At 51.4% G+C, this 18,690-nt stretch overlaps 1 protein-coding gene across 4 annotated transcripts in view; it reads right to left on the reverse strand.

Annotated features, from left to right (window-relative positions):
- Positions 1-18,690, reverse strand: part of ALMS1 (ALMS1 centrosome and basal body associated protein) — a 72,372-nt gene that overhangs the window by 27,923 nt on the left and 25,759 nt on the right. For all 4 annotated transcript variants that reach the window (XM_077301229.1, XM_077301230.1, XM_077301228.1 and 1 more), the window contains exons 4-9: positions 17,494-17,614; positions 14,765-17,000; positions 12,227-12,374; positions 8,955-10,382; positions 7,142-7,272; positions 1,363-3,001 (exon numbers count right to left, since the gene is read on the reverse strand). In XM_077301229.1, the coding sequence (XP_077157344.1) occupies positions 1,363-3,001; positions 7,142-7,272; positions 8,955-10,382; positions 12,227-12,374; positions 14,765-17,000; positions 17,494-17,614 (5,703 nt within the window). The remainder of the gene's footprint in view (positions 1-1,362; positions 3,002-7,141; positions 7,273-8,954; positions 10,383-12,226; positions 12,375-14,764; positions 17,001-17,493; positions 17,615-18,690) is intronic.

An 18,690-nucleotide genomic window follows, 5' to 3' on the forward strand; every position in this document is an offset into this window, starting at 1 on the left:
GCAGGGACAGGTGCCTCACACACAGGACAGCCAGCAGAAATGAACAGGCACAGATCTGAAAGACCTGCACAAGTCAGCAGGAAAGCAACAAACAAGATCAGGAGTGGGTGTTTGGAGGCTCAGGACACGTACCAGAGGCAAGCGACACCAAACAGCCTTGCACTGGTTTAAAACAGTGGGAAGCTGAGCCTGCTTACTCGTGAAAGGAAGCATTCTCCTACATAGCCCAGGCATAAATCCACCAGATTCATGAATCCAAGAACAGAGGCTTCTGGCTTTTCAGCTGGGGCTTGTTTGGTCAAGCAAGTCTATCACCAGAAAGGGCCTCCCCTGCTGCAATTTAGACAGCTCTCACCGCCTACTTCTGGAAGAAGGACACCAATGGAGGCACCACCAACGGCTGGGCTATTTTAACTCCTTTTAACTGATTTTAAACTTTATTGTATTGTTTGTTTATTTTTATTTCTTAGATTTATATACCACCCTTCCTTGTGGCTCAGGGCAGTTTATATGGAACACAGAGATCAGCACAGTGTAATCCAATCACCTCTCAAGTGGAGCACAACAGTAACAGCGGTCTCCATAACTAGCGATAATAATTCCGGCAACATTTCCATGTAACAGTTCCAATGTAGTTGTGAGTGTCCTGCATTGTGCAGGGGGTTGGACTAGATGACCCTGGAGGCCCCTTCCAACTCTAGGATTCTATGGTCCCATAGGCTGGTCAGTTCATGGGAGGGGGTTTTGGGGGTTGTATCTTTGACGTTGTGAACCGCCCCGAGAAGGCAGGGGTGGTCTATAAACACAACAAATAAATAAATTGCAAGCTGACAAAAGGAGAGGGGGATTTCAAGACAGAACAGACTGGGTAGCCAAAAAAGACTGGTGGGGGGGGGGGAGAAAATATCCTTATATTTGGAATCATCAAAGACAATCTTAAGAAACTAAAACCAAAACTTTAATCAAATAACAAGTATTAAAAACTGTGCCTCAATCAGGTTTACATGAGACCCAAGTTGCAGAGAGAGAGAGAGAGAGAGAAATCCCCCTAGCATAAGAAAACCTTTCCAGTAAAACTGCTCTTATCTATTACTTAAATGGGCTTGTTTGCCTGGTGTGCCGGAGCTCAATAAAGGACACCACAGGGCATTTTTAGAAGTCGACTGGACTTTATTGCTCTCCTGCTGAGAAACTGTTTATAAACTGAACACAAGCAAACTTCCCCCAAATAGTTCTCTTCTCTCCCTACTTCAACATACAAGCACCTTTTTTTATGGAGAGGGGAAACTCTAACTAGCTAGTGTCCCTCTGCTCAACAATATGCGTTTCAAGATCGAAAAGTAACCGAGAGAGATCACTCACCGGCTGGTCTTTCCCAAACCGAGCCCTGGGCGGGAGCAGGACGGGTGGTGGGCAGGGTCCCCCGACTCTTCCAGGGAGATGCCCCGGTAGCGTTGGATTCTCCGTTGTCGGTGCTAACGAATATCTCTGCGGAATAGGTCGCCTTTTCAGGGCTCTCGGTCGTGATCTGAGTGATGGCATCGGAGGACAGCTTTTCCGTCTGCGAAGAAACTGTTACCTTGAAGGTGTTTTCGCCATTCGGCCCACCTGGGCCCCAAACTCCGGGGCCTTCCTGATCCGGGACCGAGCCCCTCCGTCTGTTTTCCAACAGCTCCTGACTCCGGCGCAGAGCTACGTGCGCCGCCTCTGAACCGTGGGGACGGCCGAAGGAAGGAGCTGAAGACGCTGCTGCTCTCGGGAAGTACGCGGAATCTTGGGTCGGCGGGTAAAGCTCGGAGGGCTTTAACTTAGAGGTGGTTTCGAACAAGAGATTTGGCGCGTCCGAAGTTCCCGGGTGAGGCCTAGCCTTGGACACATCGCTCTGCCTCCCTTCTGCTTCGGGGGCGGCCAGGCTCGGAAAATCCAAACTGATGCGCTTTGGTGAGAGAGTGATGTGGACTCCGGACAGGGCTTTCCGGGCTGGTGACGAAGGTGCCGCTGGCACGGAGGTTGAGACACGATCCGGGGAGGAAGGGGGCAGCAGAACGCTCTGACCGGCGCCTCCCAATCCATTCGAGTCGGGCACCAAGCCTCCAAAGGAACCCGAAAGCCCCTCCCTTTCTGCCGTAAGGGGCCACTCAGCCACCTTTCCTCCTGGGTCAACCTTCTCATCAGGGCCAGCCATGAAAGAACGGTCATTTCCCCTCCGCCCAGCAAAGACCGGAGAAGGTGCCACGGCTTCTTCGTGGTTTTCCACAACCAAGTGGACTTTTTGCTCAATATGTTGGGCTTGGGGGGCTTCCTCTGACATGGCCTCTTTGCTTTGGCGAGACTCAGCTCCAGTGGCCACGAAGGACATGGGTTGACCGTCTCCTGTTGGGGAAAAGCCGGCATTCTCTCGCAGGCAAGCGGAGGGGGGATTAAGAGCATCCAGCAACTGCCTGCCGGGCCCCAGATGGTCTCTGCCCATGGGTTTGGCATCCAGGCGTACCAGAACTTGAGGGATGGCTTCAGGGAGGCCTGCAGAGGGCCCGGGGGAAACCGGTGGCGGCGGCGGGGACCGTTTTCGTGATGCAAAAGTGATCGAAGTAATTTGCTTGGCTGCTTCTGCAGGACAGCTGCCCACGGCTGACTCGGCCACAGCAGAGATGCTCCCTTCCTCCCCGGCGGGTGCTTTGGGGGCACTTCTGAGCACCGACGGACACGTGTCTCTGTCAGGAGCCAAGTGAGCATGAAGCTGGGTACTGGGATCCACAGGGTGGTCTGCGCACGGGTGAAGCTGGGTGCAGATGTAACTCTGGATGCTGCTCAAGGGTGGGAGCTCCAAGTCCCTGGGAAGGGGACAATCGGTTTCACGCACAGGTTGAACCTGACCGGGAAACTCAGCAACCTGCAAACTGTGCATCCGGATACCTGTGTGCAGTTCAGGGTCATTTGGATCCACCTCTGGCTTCTGAAAAGGACCAGAAATTCCTTCGTGGCCATTTTCCCAGAGCCAATCCTGTCAAGAATTCAAGAGAAGGAGAAATCTCAGAACTCTGTCTTCTAGGAGCCCAGATCAGAGACAGCAAAGCAAGAACGCTGCAAACTAAAGCAATTCTGCTTTGCCTACTTGGGAGGAAATGAATGGTAGAAGATGGCCAGAGCAACGGTGAAACCGTCCACAACACAAAATCTACACCGTCTCGAAAACCCTTGAGTGTTTATTTGGAGAGGAGAAATGAAAAAAAGAAAGCAGGTATTTCTCTCGTAGAAATCAGACCTCCAAGGCTCAGTTTGGTGGTAGCCTCCTCCACTAGGAAGGTGTATCTTGTCAAAGATGTCACTATGGACATAAGACAAGAGAGAGAGGCAGATGTCTTAGTCATAAGCCAGGTTTACTCAACAAGTGTTTCGTGAAACCCTGGGGTTTCCTGATGGCCCTGGAAGGGTTTTCCTGAAATGGGTGGGACTAATTTTAATACATTTTTGAGATTTGATAAACATTTATTGGGAGATATAATCATAAATGGTCATGTTGACCTGCCCTCCCTCCCAAAATGGCCAATGATGGACCTAGAGGAGGTAAGAAGGGGAGGGGGCCTGGATGGGCGTGTCCACAGCTCTGCTTCCCCACCATATTCTGCATGATTGTGCCACTTCTGGGATTTTTCTAAGACAGAAGAATGTTTCGGGGGGTTCTCAATGGTAAAGAAGCTGGGAAAAGCTGTCACCAGCATTTGGTCCAGGGCCTCCCGCGAGGACTGCAGGATGGACCACTATAGGGTACGAAGATCAAATGTGGCCAGAGGGCCTAAATTAGCATTCTTATATGACTAAATACACTCCTTCTCCTCAACCTCTACATAGCACCCTCTTTCACCCCTGCAAATTTATACTCTAACATCAGAATCAACACGAGAAAACATTATTTCCAAAATTTCTTAGCAGAAGCACCGGTGGATGCCTCCAGGTAAATCCTCTTCTGAGACAAGCAGAAGGATGTTTCAAAGAGTTCTCCATCTCAGTTTGCTGACTAAAATACCAGCCTAAACCATGCCTGGGCAAGGGAACCACCATCAGCTCTGAATGGCTGGACATCCACGGCAATGCCAAACGGAATACGCAGAATGTAAAGTTCACAATTAAACTGAAGCCACTGTCCTTCCTGGCACCGGGAGACCGCCAGTGGAAAAGACTGTTCATTCCGATGCAGTTAATCTTTAAGCGCTATGCACACATCACAGGCAAAGGTCTACCAGCATTACTTGGAAGGTGGAAAAAATACGAAGAGTTATTCTCTTGTGTACTGGAGCCAGTACAAGCAACTTATTTATTCAAGTATTTTTTTTTTTTTACAAAATCTGCTTCACAAAGAGAAGGTCGGAATAAAATACACCCTCGCGGAGCCGAGATCACACAGCAAACAGAAGCGAGAGTATGCTCCCATGGATGCATGCAGAATATTTAACGCCAGCCCCAGATCTGGTCCTAGCGGGAAGGGCTAAAGGGTTTGCTAATGATGCACACATGGAGAAGAAGCACACAGTGTCCAGTCGCATTCCGCAAAACATGCAGGAAATCCACACGCCAGTCCCCTCACCCAGTCACCTTCAGCCTTGTGCTAGCCCTAGAGGCAGGGTCATTGTTATCTTATGCTGGAAGCGGACAAGACAAAGGGGTTAATAGCAAAGACAAGACTTGATTGTTCTACATAAGAGAGTTCTATAAGGCAGGGGTAGTCAACCTGTGGTCCTCCAGATGTCCATGGATTACAATTCCCAAATGCTGGGCTCATGGAAATTGTAGTTCATGAACATCTGGAGGACCACAGGTTGACTACCCCTGCTCTAAGGCCTTCCACACAGGGAAATCGCTCACGGCATGAAGGACAATTCACCAAACACACAATATATCGGACCCTTTTACGGAGGGATGCTGTCGTCACAGGGCTCTGTGCAGGTTTACATGAGACCCAAGTTGGAAAGCAAACAACTGGGCAGCTAATATGCTTGTAATAACTTTGAGGGCTGAGAGAGAGGTCTGATCTGATCCTGCCAGCTCCCACAAGCCAGGCAGAAGCACGCCTGGAATCTTTCTGATTTATTTCCTATCGGAGAATTTTCACTGACAAGGACAAAAAGGAGGGGGGGGCACCTCTTTTCAGTCGTTTAGCAGCCTCAATTTGTAGGAAACATAATTGCCCAAATTGCTGTATGTATCGACCTCTGGAAACGTCTGCAAGTATAGATCAGTTTACACAATACACAAAACGGCTGAGAAGTGCGCTAGGCAATGACTAACTCAACGCCTAAGGTCTCTTGTTGCTGTTGTTTTTTAAACCCTTATAATTCTTTTCTTCTCCAAAGCAGGAACCACAATAAATCATACAACTTCATCAAGCAATCCCAGTGGGTTCCCCCTTAAAACTGGTTAAAAATCAATGTAACAGCTCCTCCGTTTAAATCAAAGATTTTATCCAGCCTGAGCCAGTTAACTCCAAAAAAAAAAAAAGGGAGCTTCGAACTGCATCCGTCACGTCCCTTTGTCCTCCTGGTGACAAAAGCAAATGCTCTCTACTTAAAATCTCTCTACTTAAACCTTCAGGAAAGCGAGAGGATGACAAACAAAAATTGCCATGGGGAGCTATTGGATGCCACCTTTTCAAAGTGCTGCCCAGGACCGAGAAGTGACTTTCCCACGTTTTATTAATCAAGTGGTAATTCCTGGCCTTGATGGGGACGCTGAGTGGGGGATCTGGCACTACGAGGTGACTCACAGCGGCTCACTGTCTCTGGCCACCTCAGGCAACGTTCCCAAAACGGAAGCCAGGCTGGGATGGAGAGAGGAAATGAGAAGGGACGACTCACCTGGTTATATAAATGATCTGCATGAATAAGAGAACTCGTCCCGCCCCTGCTGGGGCAGACTGCATCCAGTTTGGGGTTTTGGTATGTCCATGCTGATCTTGATCCAGGGTTAGGGTTTCTGTGGCTCCAGAAGCCAGTCCCAAATGTCAGGAGCCAGGCTGCCCAATTTTAGCCTACACGGTTATGCTATGGCCATATTTTCAGATTACGGCTACAAAATAATTGGCTCTCCAATGACATTTCTAGGCCCGATGGTGACTTGGCGCCTGGGAGTTACTGATTCACTTCATTCATACCCTTCCTTTCTACCCAGCAGGGATCCAAAAGAGCTTCTTCACTCCGCCATTTTATCCTGGCAACAACCCTGTGAGGTAGGGCCAGCCCCTGTTAGAGTGAGTACAGGAGACAATGATGAGGATGATGGATCTGGAGAGAAAGGCTGTGGGAATTGGGAGCGTTCAGGCTGGAGGAGGCAGGAGTGGGGATGAAGAAGAAAAGTTGCTTTTTACACCCCGCCTTTCACTAGCTGAAGGAGTCACAAAATGGCTTACAAACCCTTTTTCCTTCCTCTCCCCGCAACAGACACTCAGTGAGGTAGGTGAGGCTGAGAGAGCCCTGACAGTACTGCTCTGTGAGAACAGCTCTAACAGGGCTGTGACTAGCTTAAAGTCACCCAGCTGGCTGCGTGTGGAGGAGGAATGCGGGAATCAAACCAGGCTGGATGGGGTTACAACTTAAGCATTTGAAGGGCTGCTGCTTAGAGAAGGACAGAGAGCCGGGTTTGATTCCCCGTTCCTCCTCCTCCTCCACACGCAGCCAGTTGGGTGACCTTGAGTCAGTCCCAGTCCTGTCAGAGATTTCAGCCCCAATGACCTCTCGGGAGAGGAAGGGAAGGCGAATGTAAAGCACGAGGCACACAAGGCCTGCTAGGTGACCTTGGGCCAGTCCCAGTTCTCTCACAGCTCTCACAGAATCCTCCTTCACAGGGTGTCTGGTGTGGGGAGAGGAAGAGAAGGCGATTCTGACTCCTTCAAGTTAATGAAGAAGACAGCCCTTCTTCATCAACCAAATTCCCATGACATTTCCTCTCCAAGAACAGAGAGTTCGGTTTGATTAAAATACTGCTCTTATGTCTGTAGAAAATCAACTTGCGCAAAATGAAAAAAAAAAAAAAACTGATTTTTGTCTGAGGACTTCTGAGTCAGTATTTATGTTACTACCCAAGCAAAGGTGTGAGATTTTAAGCGCACTCTTTGAACTCTCTCTGTTGGTTCCCCCCAGTTCCTCCTTACCTGAAAATCTGCTTTCCTGCCACTCAGGAACAGCTCTGCCTTGATCTCCTCGATCTTCCGCCGGTCTTCTTCGCTGAGGGCCGAGGCAGAGCCTGAGGTGGATTCAGCGGCCGACTGCAGCTTCACCCACACTGTTACAGAGATCACACGAAAACAGAAGGATCCGTGTTGTTACCGATTACATTTACGTAGGCAGAGCAAGTGAAATGCCTCCATGGGTCAGGGGGTAGTCAAACTGCGGCCCTCCAGATGTCCATGGACTATAATTCCCATGAGCCCCTGCCAGCATTCGCTGGCATTCGCTGGCAGGGGCTCCTGGGAATTGTCGTCCATGGACATCTGGAGGGCCGCAGTTTGACTACCCCTGCTCCATGTGATGAGAACAGGGATGAGAGGTCTAAGAGAGCGCAAGCAATGCACAGCAATGCACAGGGAGAGCAGCATCTGTCAAGAGAGCCAACTTGGTGTAGTGGTTAAGAACAGCAGCTGCAAATTTTATGCGCGTTACGAACTGTTAATAACTGGTGTGTGATAAAACCAGACCGTTGAAGAAGGCCCTATAAGGGCTGAAACGCGCCAGTCTATTGGTTCATATAGCGCATAGCGCACTGTGTTGCAATAGCCTATGGGCTGGATGTATGCTTTTAATTCCTTTTTTAAAATTGTGCACAAACCGGACTGTCGACTTGGACGGACACTGTGTCAGCCTCTACAAATCTGTCTCTGAGGTGACAATACCCGCCACTCTGAAGTCAAACAGTACATAGGTAATCATAGAATCATAGAGTTGGAAGGGGCCACACAGGCCATCTAGTCCAACCCCCTGCTCAATGCAGGATCAGCCCAGAGCATCCTAAAGCATCCAAGAAAAGTGTGTATCCAGCCTTTGCTTGAAGACTGCCAGTGAGGGGGAGCTCACCACCTCCTTAGGCAGCCTATTCCACTGCTGAACTACTCTGACTGTGAACATTTTTTTCCTGATATCTAGCCTATATTGTTGTACTTGAAGTTTAAACCCATTACTGCGTGTCCTCTCCTCCGCAGCCAACAGAAATAGCATCCTGCCCTCCTCCAAGTGACAACCTTTCAAATATTTAAAGAGGGCTAATGTCAAATCAAACAGCCCAGCAGGAACGGCATGCGGCAAAATTACTCCAAATAAGACATCACAAAGATTTTAAAAATTTCCAAACAACATCATTGACAAATGGTTTCAGAATAGTAACCACAATGGCTGAAGAAGGCAACCATCAAAGTGATTGATAATTCCGATTAGAGCTTGTTTTTCGGCTAAATGCTTTCTTCAAAGAACCATTTAGGGGAACCAAGACAGGTCAGAGCTCACACCGGCCGCGAAGGCTCAAAGCTGGCTCCGAGATATAACAAGGCGACCAAATTTAGGCTGCTTTCTGGTATTTTCTGGTCAACTAAATGTCTTCTTCAAAGAAGGCACTTAGCCGAAAAACAAGCTCTAACCGGAGGCTCTCTCAGTCATCGTAATCATAAATCCTCGATAACTTTGGTTGTTGTACTCTTCAGCCATTGCTGGTTACTATTCTGAAACTAGTTGACAGCCACATTGTTCGAAAAAAGTTTTATTTTTGTGTCGTCTTACTGGGAGGAATTTTTGCCGTACGCCGCTCCTGCGGGGCTGCTGGATTCTACCCTGCCTGCCACTCTGGCATTACTTTCTCCCTCGCCGTGGGAGATAACTCTTGGCGGGGATGATTCCTGTCGGCCTGCACAATCATTCCAAGCTGGATGCCACTCTCTTTCCCTTCGCCTTCATGAACAAGTGACACCAGGCACTTACTGAGCGCTCTCCTCTCTTCCTCCTCCGCGCGCTGCAGGATCTGAGCCGCGTGCATCACGGGCCTCTCCGTTTCCAGAAGGGTCTTGACGCGGGTCGCCAGAGAGTCCACGCTGCTGCTCTTCTCGCTTCCTCGGACGCTGACGGCCTCCCTGCTGAAAGACAAGCTGGGCTCCACGTGTCCTTGCTGCTGGCTCCGTCCGGCCCGCTCTTCCCCTGCTGGCCGCTGTGCTGCGTGGGTTACGGGATATCCGCCGCGCAAGACGTTCTTCACTCTGAGGCCCAGCGAGTCCACGCTGCTGCTGTTTTCGCTGCCCTGAAGGCTGCCTGTCCCTTTACCGGCAGTTTCCACTGCTTTCTCCAAGATTTGCTGAAAGCCCTCCAAAATTTCGGAGAGACTGCCGGAGGACTCTGCAGCAGAAGCCGTCTGTGACTCCTTGGGAGAGCCTGCAGTGCTCCTCTTCAAGAGGACGCGCTGGAGAGGCAGGTTTCTTGCTCCTGTTGCGCTATTGCAACCTTCTGGCTCTGAGCGCTCTGTCGATTGCGCCAGCTGCTCTTCTTGGGGCGCTGCTCTTGGCCCTTCTTCAGGTACTTCTGGAGATTTCACCTGGCCCTCTTCTTGGGATGCTGCGCTTGGCTCTGCGGGGACTATTGGTTCGTTGCTGGGGATGTCGCCAGAAAGGCTGCCTTCCCATTTTAAGCTCCCTGTGAAGCCAAGACCTTTGGATAGAACTGTGTCTTCGTGAACATTCTGCCTGGCCAGGCTCTCATCCCACGACCAGACTCTCTGAAGACCGGGGATGTTCTCCTGGATGGACCGGGAATCTCCGCTGCCATCTGCCTTCTGCGTCCTTAACAAGTATGCACCCAGGTCCACGGAGGAGGAGGCGGCAGAGGGAACAGGAACAAACCGGCTTGGACTTCTAGCTTCCGCCTGAACCAGAAGTTCCTGGATCTCTTTCAGTGTTCTAGACCCTACGAAAGAATCTCTGTCTCCTTCTTCATATTCTTCATGCGCGCTCCTCCTCTGATCTGGTTCTTCTGTCCAAGAGGCAGAAGACAATTCCTCTGGACTGACTCCAAGCTCTTTTGGATTGAATCTGCCCACCAGCACCTGGACACATTTTGTGGGTCTCTCTTCAGCAGAAACAAGGCCTCTGGGAACTGCTGGGGTTCCTTGACTCGATTCTGCCCGCTGGGACACAGCTGGAAGCTCAGAAAGGCTCTCTGGAGGGTGGGGGGTGGGAGCAGGTGGCTCCCCCAGGTGGCACTCTACAGCACCCTGACCAAGCAGGTCTCCGGAGGGCTCTGGAAAGAGATTGGTGGGCAGGGAAGAATTGGGGCCGGTGTCTGCACCTGCTGGAATGGACACACTGAGGGTGGAAGAGTCCAAAGCGGACAGTGTGATGTCCACCACGGAGTGTGAGTCTCCTGAAAGGAATAAGAAAACGTTAGAATTCCCAAGCAAGTTGTGGGAAGGTGGGAACCTGTATTCACATGTGGACGGAATGTCCAGTAATTATGGAGTCTAGGGAGAAATTTTTTTCATAGAAATCCAAAAAATTATGAGAGGAGTTAGATCCCTCAACTCAATTGGCTTTCCTTAATTTATTCCTGAATGCTCAGTTATAATCAAAAAACACCGGTGAACTTTCTCATTGCAACGGACAGAATGAAAATGGGTGAAAACAGGGCAACTGCAGGAAATATCATATTAGATATATGGAGAAATAAAATAAGGCAATTTATGATTTTGGCAAAATTAACCAATTATATTAAAGTCATGGGGGGGAGGGGAAGAATGAGGATTTCAATAATGTTTGGGTCAACCTGGTAAATCATTTAAAGAAATCATTCAGATTGTAATACATGTAAAATGATCATGTAATTGGAACCTTGAGACAATGAGTAATGGATTTGAATTGAAATAGAGATTGTTTATTTTTTAATAGGGATCAGAATAATGAATAATGTATCAGACTATTTGTATTTTTTTGTTTTTCTCGTAGGGTCTTTATTTTGATATGTTAGCATGATTTTTTTAAAATCACAAAACTTATATTCTCACAGGGAAAAGGCTCCCCTTTCTGTCCTCCCACCTCCCAGAAACCTCTGGGGCAAGCTGAAAACAGGCTAGATTACGAGCACCATCTGATCCAGTTAAGGCTGCAACATCCCCTGGATTCCTTTTCAAGACCGAAAACTGCAGGCTGGAACTCTTTATTCCCTCTGCTTCCCTAATGAACACCCAGCCTGATGGAGAAACCTTGAGAACTAGATTGCGATGCACCCTGAGGTGGATGTGGCCTTATTTTACTGCATCAGAAGAGCTTTGATGGATCAGACCAGTGGTCCATCTAGTCCAGCATCCTGCCTCACTCTGTGGCCAACCAGTTCCTCTGGAGGGACAACTACAGGGCAGAGAGGCCGAGGCCTTCCCCTGAGAAGAACATCAGAAAAGCTCTCTTGGATCAGAACACGGAGGGCCCATCTAGTCTAGCCTCCTGTCTCACACAGAAGCCAACCAAGTTCTTATGGACAGCCAATAACAGGATAGATGTTGCCTCCTGGTTCTGGGATTCACAGGATTAGTGCCTCTGAATGTGGAGGTTCCCCTCAGTTGCCATGGCCAGGACCCTAACAGACCAATCCTCCATGAATCTAAGTTGTTTATTCCTAAGGCCATGACAACTTCCTCTGGCGGCGAATCCTGAATTTTAACCACACTTTGTGTAAAGCAGGGGTAGTCAACCTGTGGTCCTCCAGATGTCCATGGACTACAATTCCCATGAGCCCCTGCCAGCATTTGCTGGCAGGGGCTCATGGGAATTGTAGTCCACAGACATCTGGAGGACCACAGGTTGACTACCCCTGGTGTAAAGCACTGTTTTCATTTTGGTCCGTCCTGCTGCCCCTCGGCTTCATTGGATGCTTCTGAGTTTTTGCATTTGGGGAGAGGAAAAAGAAGTTATTTCTGCACACTCTCTGGACGCGGGGCACAACCGTTTGTGAGACCCGGCCATAGTCAACACTGCTTCTCTGAGGATAATGAAACGGCCGAGGTAAGAGGAAAACCTCGCTCTTATCGTCTGCAGGAAAACTGAAGGGTTTCTCTCATCCTAAGAGGCGGACAAGGAGGACGGTTCCACGGCATTTAGGGACTCAGAAACCACAAGCAACCAAGCGAAGCCCAGAACGCTGGAGAGCGACTTTGTCTCCAGCTGCACATCGATGTGCGGTGAAGGCTCAGTGAAGCATCCCCATTTCTGCCATACCTTCCGACGCCTGTAAGGGCTGCCTCAGCGCCTTCATTGTTCTGAGCTCCGACGGTGAGAATTCTATTTCCCGGATCGGCCCTCTGGGCAGGAAGGGAGTCAAGATGGAGGAAGGCGACTGATTGATGCCAAGATTACGGAGGTACACCTGCGGGAGAGAAAATTAACCTGGGCGTGCAATCGAGGCGGAGGCGCCCGGCTGCAATAGATAACCTAAAAACACCCCCAGCCACAGCCAACCCTCGAGAATTGGAGCGGAGGGGACTCGTTCTGCGGGAAAGAGTCTGCCCAAACAAACAGCTTCCAAACTTGGAAAGTTAAATCAGGCAATCCTAACCGTTTTACACTTTTGAGAAGGTAGATTAGACAGGGCATTATTAAAGATTTCAGCTCTTAAAAGCATGCTGTTTTCTTGGCTCCCCAATGTAAAGTATTCCTGCAAGGAGCCACATTACGTGGTAACTACAGGGTCTGTCCTGATTGGCTTTATTACCTCGGACAACTCCTGACACCTTAACACCCGTGCTTCATCTCAACTTTGGTTCAGCTCGGTTTATCGGATTTCTGCATCCCAAAGCTTAGTGCAGGACTTACGGGATGTCCTATCCTTTGGGCTGTACTGACGTACACTGCCTAACCCGCCTTTGAGTCTTGGTGAGAAAAGCAAATTATAAATCGCAGAAACCAATAAAAAACAGAGATGTTTTTTTGCTTGCTTCCATGAGAAGCCTTTGCGCCATTCCCTGGGGCCCGTGCTGGGCAAGCAGCTTCCAAGACGACTGGTCTGGACGTGGCCCTGCAGAACGGTCAGCAGAGAGGTTGGTGGGGCCAGACCACTTTTTTGGCCTCGATTCAGCCCTTATGCCTATTAGTGAAATAAGTGGGCCAAGAGGGGTAGAGCAGCCTGGGGGTGGATTTCTGACTGCCAGCCCCCCCCGCTCCCTGGACGGCCAAAGACTCAGGAGGCCAACACCTCCCAAGGAAGCGTGCATTTTTCAAAGCCTGGCCTTCCATCAGGGCTGCCTTTTAGAAAGCCAAGTGACCTGGCAAAATGCATGACCATTAACTATCGGCGGTTTGCAGGCTGCGGGGGAAGGCGAGCATGAAAAGAATATTTATAGAATCCAAAAACGCCACTCCGCTGGGCAATTTGGCTGCTGCCGCGGACGGCGAGTCTGGAGGACTCCTTCCCTGCACGGATCCGGTTTTTAATGGGGTCTGAGACAGAGTTCAAGTCCCTTGGAAGAAACATCACAGAACGGCTGCCTGGAAGGATGGGGCCGGAAGGTCACGCGCAGCTCTTCGGAGCTGGAGTTCCTTGTCTCTCAACCAGCCGCAGCTTCCCTGGTCAATTCTCTCACTGCCAGAAGCAGTCGGTTTCCCCTCTCTCGCACGCCGGCCACCTCAGCTCCTGCGCACCTGTTCAGCCTGGCTCTCGACACGGGGCCACACGGCCTCCGTTTCATGGGGAGAGGCCTTGACATTCCTCTCCTACGCGCCTGCTAAAAAGGGTGCCGTTTATCGTGCCGGGGAGGAGGGATCTTTTCCTTCTTCTGAAGGAGAACACAAGTAAGGTAAAGTAAAGTAAAGGGACCAAGCCCTATGAAGAGAGGTTGAGGGACTTGGGAATGTTCAGCCTGGAGAAGAGGAGGTTGAGAGGGGACACGATAGCCCTCTTTAAGTATTTGAAAGGTTGTCACTTGGAGGAGGGCAGGATGCTGTTCTCATTGGCTGCAGAGGAGAGGACACGCAGTAATGGGTTTAAACTTCAAGTACAACAATATAGGCTAGATATCAGGAAAAAGTTTTTCACAGTCAGAGTAGTTCAGCAGTGGAATAGGCTGCCTAAGGAGGTGGTGAGCTCCCCCTCACTGGCAGTCTTCAAGCAAAGGTTGGATACACACTTTTCTTGGATGCTTTAGGATGCTCTGGGCTGATCCTGCGTTGAACAGGCGGTTGGACTAGATGACCCGTATGGCCCCTTCCAACTCTATGATTCTGTGATTCTATGATTCTATGATCCTGCGTTGAGCAGGGGGTTGGACTAGATGGCCTGTATGGCCCCTTCCAACTCTATGATTCTATGATTCTAAACTCGAAAGCTTGTAGGTTCTGTGGCCTGCATTAATGGCATCAATCAATCAAGCAAACTTTATTACAGTCGTTTATTACAGCTTCTTTCTATTCAGGTGGGGGATTCCGAAGTCCCCAGGTTGGATCCCTGCAGTCTCCCTTTGGAGGGAAAGTCCTCTAGCTGTGCTTGGCCAGCGCCAGCCGGGAGGCAACGGCCCAGCGGCACCGCCAGCCTGGCAGCCTCGTGCATTTAGGAGGCCACCGCGGAGCCTGAAAGTTGGCAAAAACACCCAGACGCAAATGTCTCTGATGATTAATGTGCGCTGGAAGAAGCCCGGAGGACTCATGAGACAGAAGGGGAAATGGCCAGGAAGCAAACACAGCCGCCGTGACTGCCAACAGCAAAGGGGACGCAGGAGGACGTTCAGGGGAAAAATAAGCTGCGACGCAAACAGAGACACTTACCGGAATTCTCTCCTCTATATTTATCTCCCTGCTATCGGGTGATTTGAGCACAGGAGACCGGGGTGCCCAGCCGTCTTCCAGGCTGGCCTGCGACTCTCCAGAAAGGAGGGAAAGCTGCCTTGGGGAAAGCCTCACGTCCACACAGCTGCTCGCCACGGAGCTGCTGATTCGGTTCAGGCTGTCTGGGGAGACGTCGCTGAAACGGCCCATGCTGAGCTGGCTGGAGCTGAGCTGAGCGTCCGGCGGTGCTCCGGCGTCCCCCCAGCGGCCGTCGGTCTTTCCTCGGTCGCCGGCAGAGGCGGCTTCTTCCCGGAGGAGCTCAGCAACCCTCTCGCTGGTGATGAAGCGCTTCAGATCGCTGTCTCCGCTTAAGCTTCCGCCGGTTTCCTCGTCGCTTAAGACCGTGGCGACGAGGACGGCTGTGTAGTGCTGGGCTTGCAGGCCCTCTGCTTCGGCGCCGCTTGGCTTCGGCGCGGGAGCCTCTAAAGTGGCGCCCGCCGGCCGGAAGTCCCCCTCCTGCCCTCTTTCCTTCCCAGCGTCGGGCCGCGAAGCCTCCGGGCCGATGGCCACCACCGAGTTTTCAGACCGGGACCGGGTCAGCGGGAAACCGCCGGGTGACTGTTTATCGAGGGTGCGCAAACTGGCCACGGAACCGGCGCTGAAGGTGGCAGCCGGGCCTTCCCAACTCTTCATTTGGCTCTGCTGTTTTCGCAAAATGTGGTTCAGGGAATCTGCGATCGCGCTGTAGGCCTTCTGCCGGGGGGAGACCCCGCTCGAGCTCTGCAGGGCCAGCGCGTCGGACATCCTCTCGGCCGACTGGCTCGTGTTCCACACCCCGACTTTCTCCATGAAGTTGAGAGAGGGCAGAGACTGCATTCTGCCGGGGAGGGGCCGCAGGGCTTGCAGGTGCTCGCTGTTCCCAGTTTCTGCTCCTGGCTTGCTGGAGAGCGTGGCCGGCTCCTCTGAGTACGGCGGGGCAGTGTCGTCCACCGATGGCCCGCGGGGCTTCTCCACTGAAGACGGAACACAGGTGGCCGCGTGGGAATGTGTCAACGTCCCCGTGTGGAAGGGAGATGCAGAGGGCTGAACAGCGGACGGGCCTGGCAGGGCCAAAGCGGGAGCCTTCTGTGCCAGGGCTCTGGCCGGAGCAATCCCTGGCGTGGAATGGTTTATGGGGTGAGCCAAGTAGCCAAAGAACGACCCCTCGGGGAGAGAAGGGGAGATGCCTGCATAGTTGTGTGCTCTCTCGATGCTGCAGCCCGAAAGGGTTACGTTCTTCGGCTTCACCCCTGTCTGGATCCCCAGGGCAAGGGCGTTCGCCTGCTTTCTGCCAGGATCGCCAAGCTCTAGGCTCACGGTGCCAGGGAAGGGCGCAGGGGTGTGATGTCTAGAAAAGGCCGATGCTGAAGCTGGGTCGTCTTTGGGTTCCTCGGCTGCAGCGTCAGACGCCTGCTGCAGCGTGAGTTTGTCCAGCACCGGTCTTGGAAGCATCCCAGAGATAATGCAAGAATCGCCCATGCTGTGCCCCTCGTTGGCCAATGCCACCCCCAAAGGATTTGTGGGCAACTGTCCTGGTAAACTGGCCCACGTCAAGGGCTTTCCCTCAGAGTAAGAGAACGGCGGGGACGAGTCCAGTCCTTGTTGAGGTGGGGTCGCACAGGCTTCTGGCCCCCTCTGTCCCTGGACCAAGCTCTCGGTTAGCCAGTTGGCTTCGTTTCCCTCCGGATCCTTTCCTGGCATGCTTTTGCAGGAAGAGCTCTCGGAAGACAAGAAGCCACAGCGCTCAGATAACCCCACCTCCTTCTCCAGCATTTCCAGGAGGAGAGGAGCCGGGATGGTGCTGTCCAAAAGAAAGGGATCGCACCTTGAGGTGGGTCCCTGAGTCACTTCCGGGGGAAGAGGTGTTCCCAATGGCAGGTTGGGCAACTTTGGCGTCACGAGGGCCCGGCGGTTGCTGTCCTCGGAGACCAAGGCGTTGGTGCCCACCACAAAGTGAGGCGATTGCTCTCCGCGGTCAAGCGTCCATTCTAGAGGCACCGGCCTGGAAAAAGAAAGGGGGTACTGGGACAAGCCGCGGCCATTACTCGGGGTCACAGTGCTGAGGGTGAACGGGTGCTGAGAGAGGGAAGAGCAGTCAACTTCGGAGCTGAGATCATGGGCGGCCGCCTGCAGGGCCTCGTTCGTCTGCAAAGGTCTTGAAGCGTCGTGAGCCACACTGGAAACGTCAGGAGTGCCTCTGAAACAGAATCGGAAGGGGAGGCAGAGATTACAGCCCTGCTAAGCCAAACTCAGAGTAATAAAGCTGCCAACAGAGGTGCAGATTCACAATGATGTTTCGGGGAAATTTTCATTTCTAAGAACGCTCGTTTTCGTTTCTACGAACACTCAATTTCTTGTATGAATTCATTTGCTGCCTTTCTAATTTGCAGAACTCAAGGCAGACTGCAACATAAATAAAACAACAGCTGCTGGCAAAAGAACAATCACAATTTAAAAGCACAATCTGGACTGCCAAGAACTTTTAAAGAACGGCATTAATCCAATGGAGTCCTCAATAAAGCCATCTCCAGCTGCCTTCTGAAGGCTGAAAGCTCACGTTCCCAGGGAAGTTATTCCGTAATTGTGGGGCTGCCGCTGGAAAGGCCCTTCTGTGCACCCACCAGGCAAAAGGAAAAAAAAACACACTCTAACAGAAAAGCAGAGCACAGATAAGTAGTCGGTTTCTCTACCTTAAAGGAGCAAAATCCGATCCCAAGGCCTGGAAGAGGGTCTCGTTGAAGAAAGTTCGACCTTGCGTGGAGTATGTCGTCATCAGCGGGAGGTTGGGAGACAGGCGGCTGTCCTGCACTTCTGCAAAGATGACAAATACCCCAGTGAGGTGGCACAACTTGCACGGCTGACTAAGACTGTCGCCCTGCCAACTGGCACAGGCTGAAAGGAAACCAAGTATGGTCAAAAGCTGCTAACGGCAGCAGCAACGTGAAATGCACAGATTTCAAACATGGCAGGAAGCCATGCATTCTTTTAAGATCACTACATTATTTTTAAATTCCATAACCGTTTTAGAGGAATGCAGGAGTCTACCAATATTAGGGGAAAGCTTCCAGCCCAAAGTAAATGGCTTTTAAGAACCAAACATCCCAGACCCCCCTCTCCCTCTCTATGCTATGAGCCCCATTCTTTCTGGGAAGGGCACTGCCCATTTATCCCACAGGGGACCATTTGGCGAGTTTTATACCCAGCAATCAAGAGCTGGTGGACTGCAGAGGAAGAGAGAGGGACTAGGATCCTGGGCCAACCGGGTCTGAACCCCGGTGTGGGAGACCTTGGGTCTGCCACACTCAGTCATTCTAGCCCAGCAGTCCCCAACATTTCTGGTACAGTGAACCCCCCCCCCCAAGTCCAAATGTACTTGGCATGGTGACCCACACAGGGCTGGCCCAATTTTGGGGGGTGCCCTAGGCTAAGTAGGCCTGCGTTACCCATCAATCGACACTGCCCAACAGGATGTTTTTGAGACACCAACAAGCACCACAAAAAGGGCACACGAGGAACCCAAAGCAATTGGCAATCCGGGCCCTTTGCATGGGGGGGGCTGCATTCCAGCCTTTGACCACCCCCCTCTTTCTTCATTACTCCCCTCTAATTCCCCCCTCTACTAAACATCAGGATGTGTTTTCCACTTGATCAACACAGTTATGCGGTGAAGAAAAAAAATCAACTAATGTAGGACAATGAAGATACTGTTTGCGGGGCCATGTCCTGGTTTCCAAAATACAATAGAGAACGAAGGATACAGCAGGGAGGGGAGGGTATTAGGCAGGAGGACCCTGGCCTCCACGGGCTCTACTGCCACTGACCCAACCCACCGCATCTTCACAAGCGCTGCCCCGGCCCACGGAGGCCGTGTGGGTGGTGCCCCAGCC

This window comes from Paroedura picta, chromosome 10 (assembly GCF_049243985.1).
Source record: "Paroedura picta isolate Pp20150507F chromosome 10, Ppicta_v3.0, whole genome shotgun sequence".
NCBI classification, from domain to species: domain Eukaryota; kingdom Metazoa; phylum Chordata; class Lepidosauria; order Squamata; family Gekkonidae; genus Paroedura; species Paroedura picta.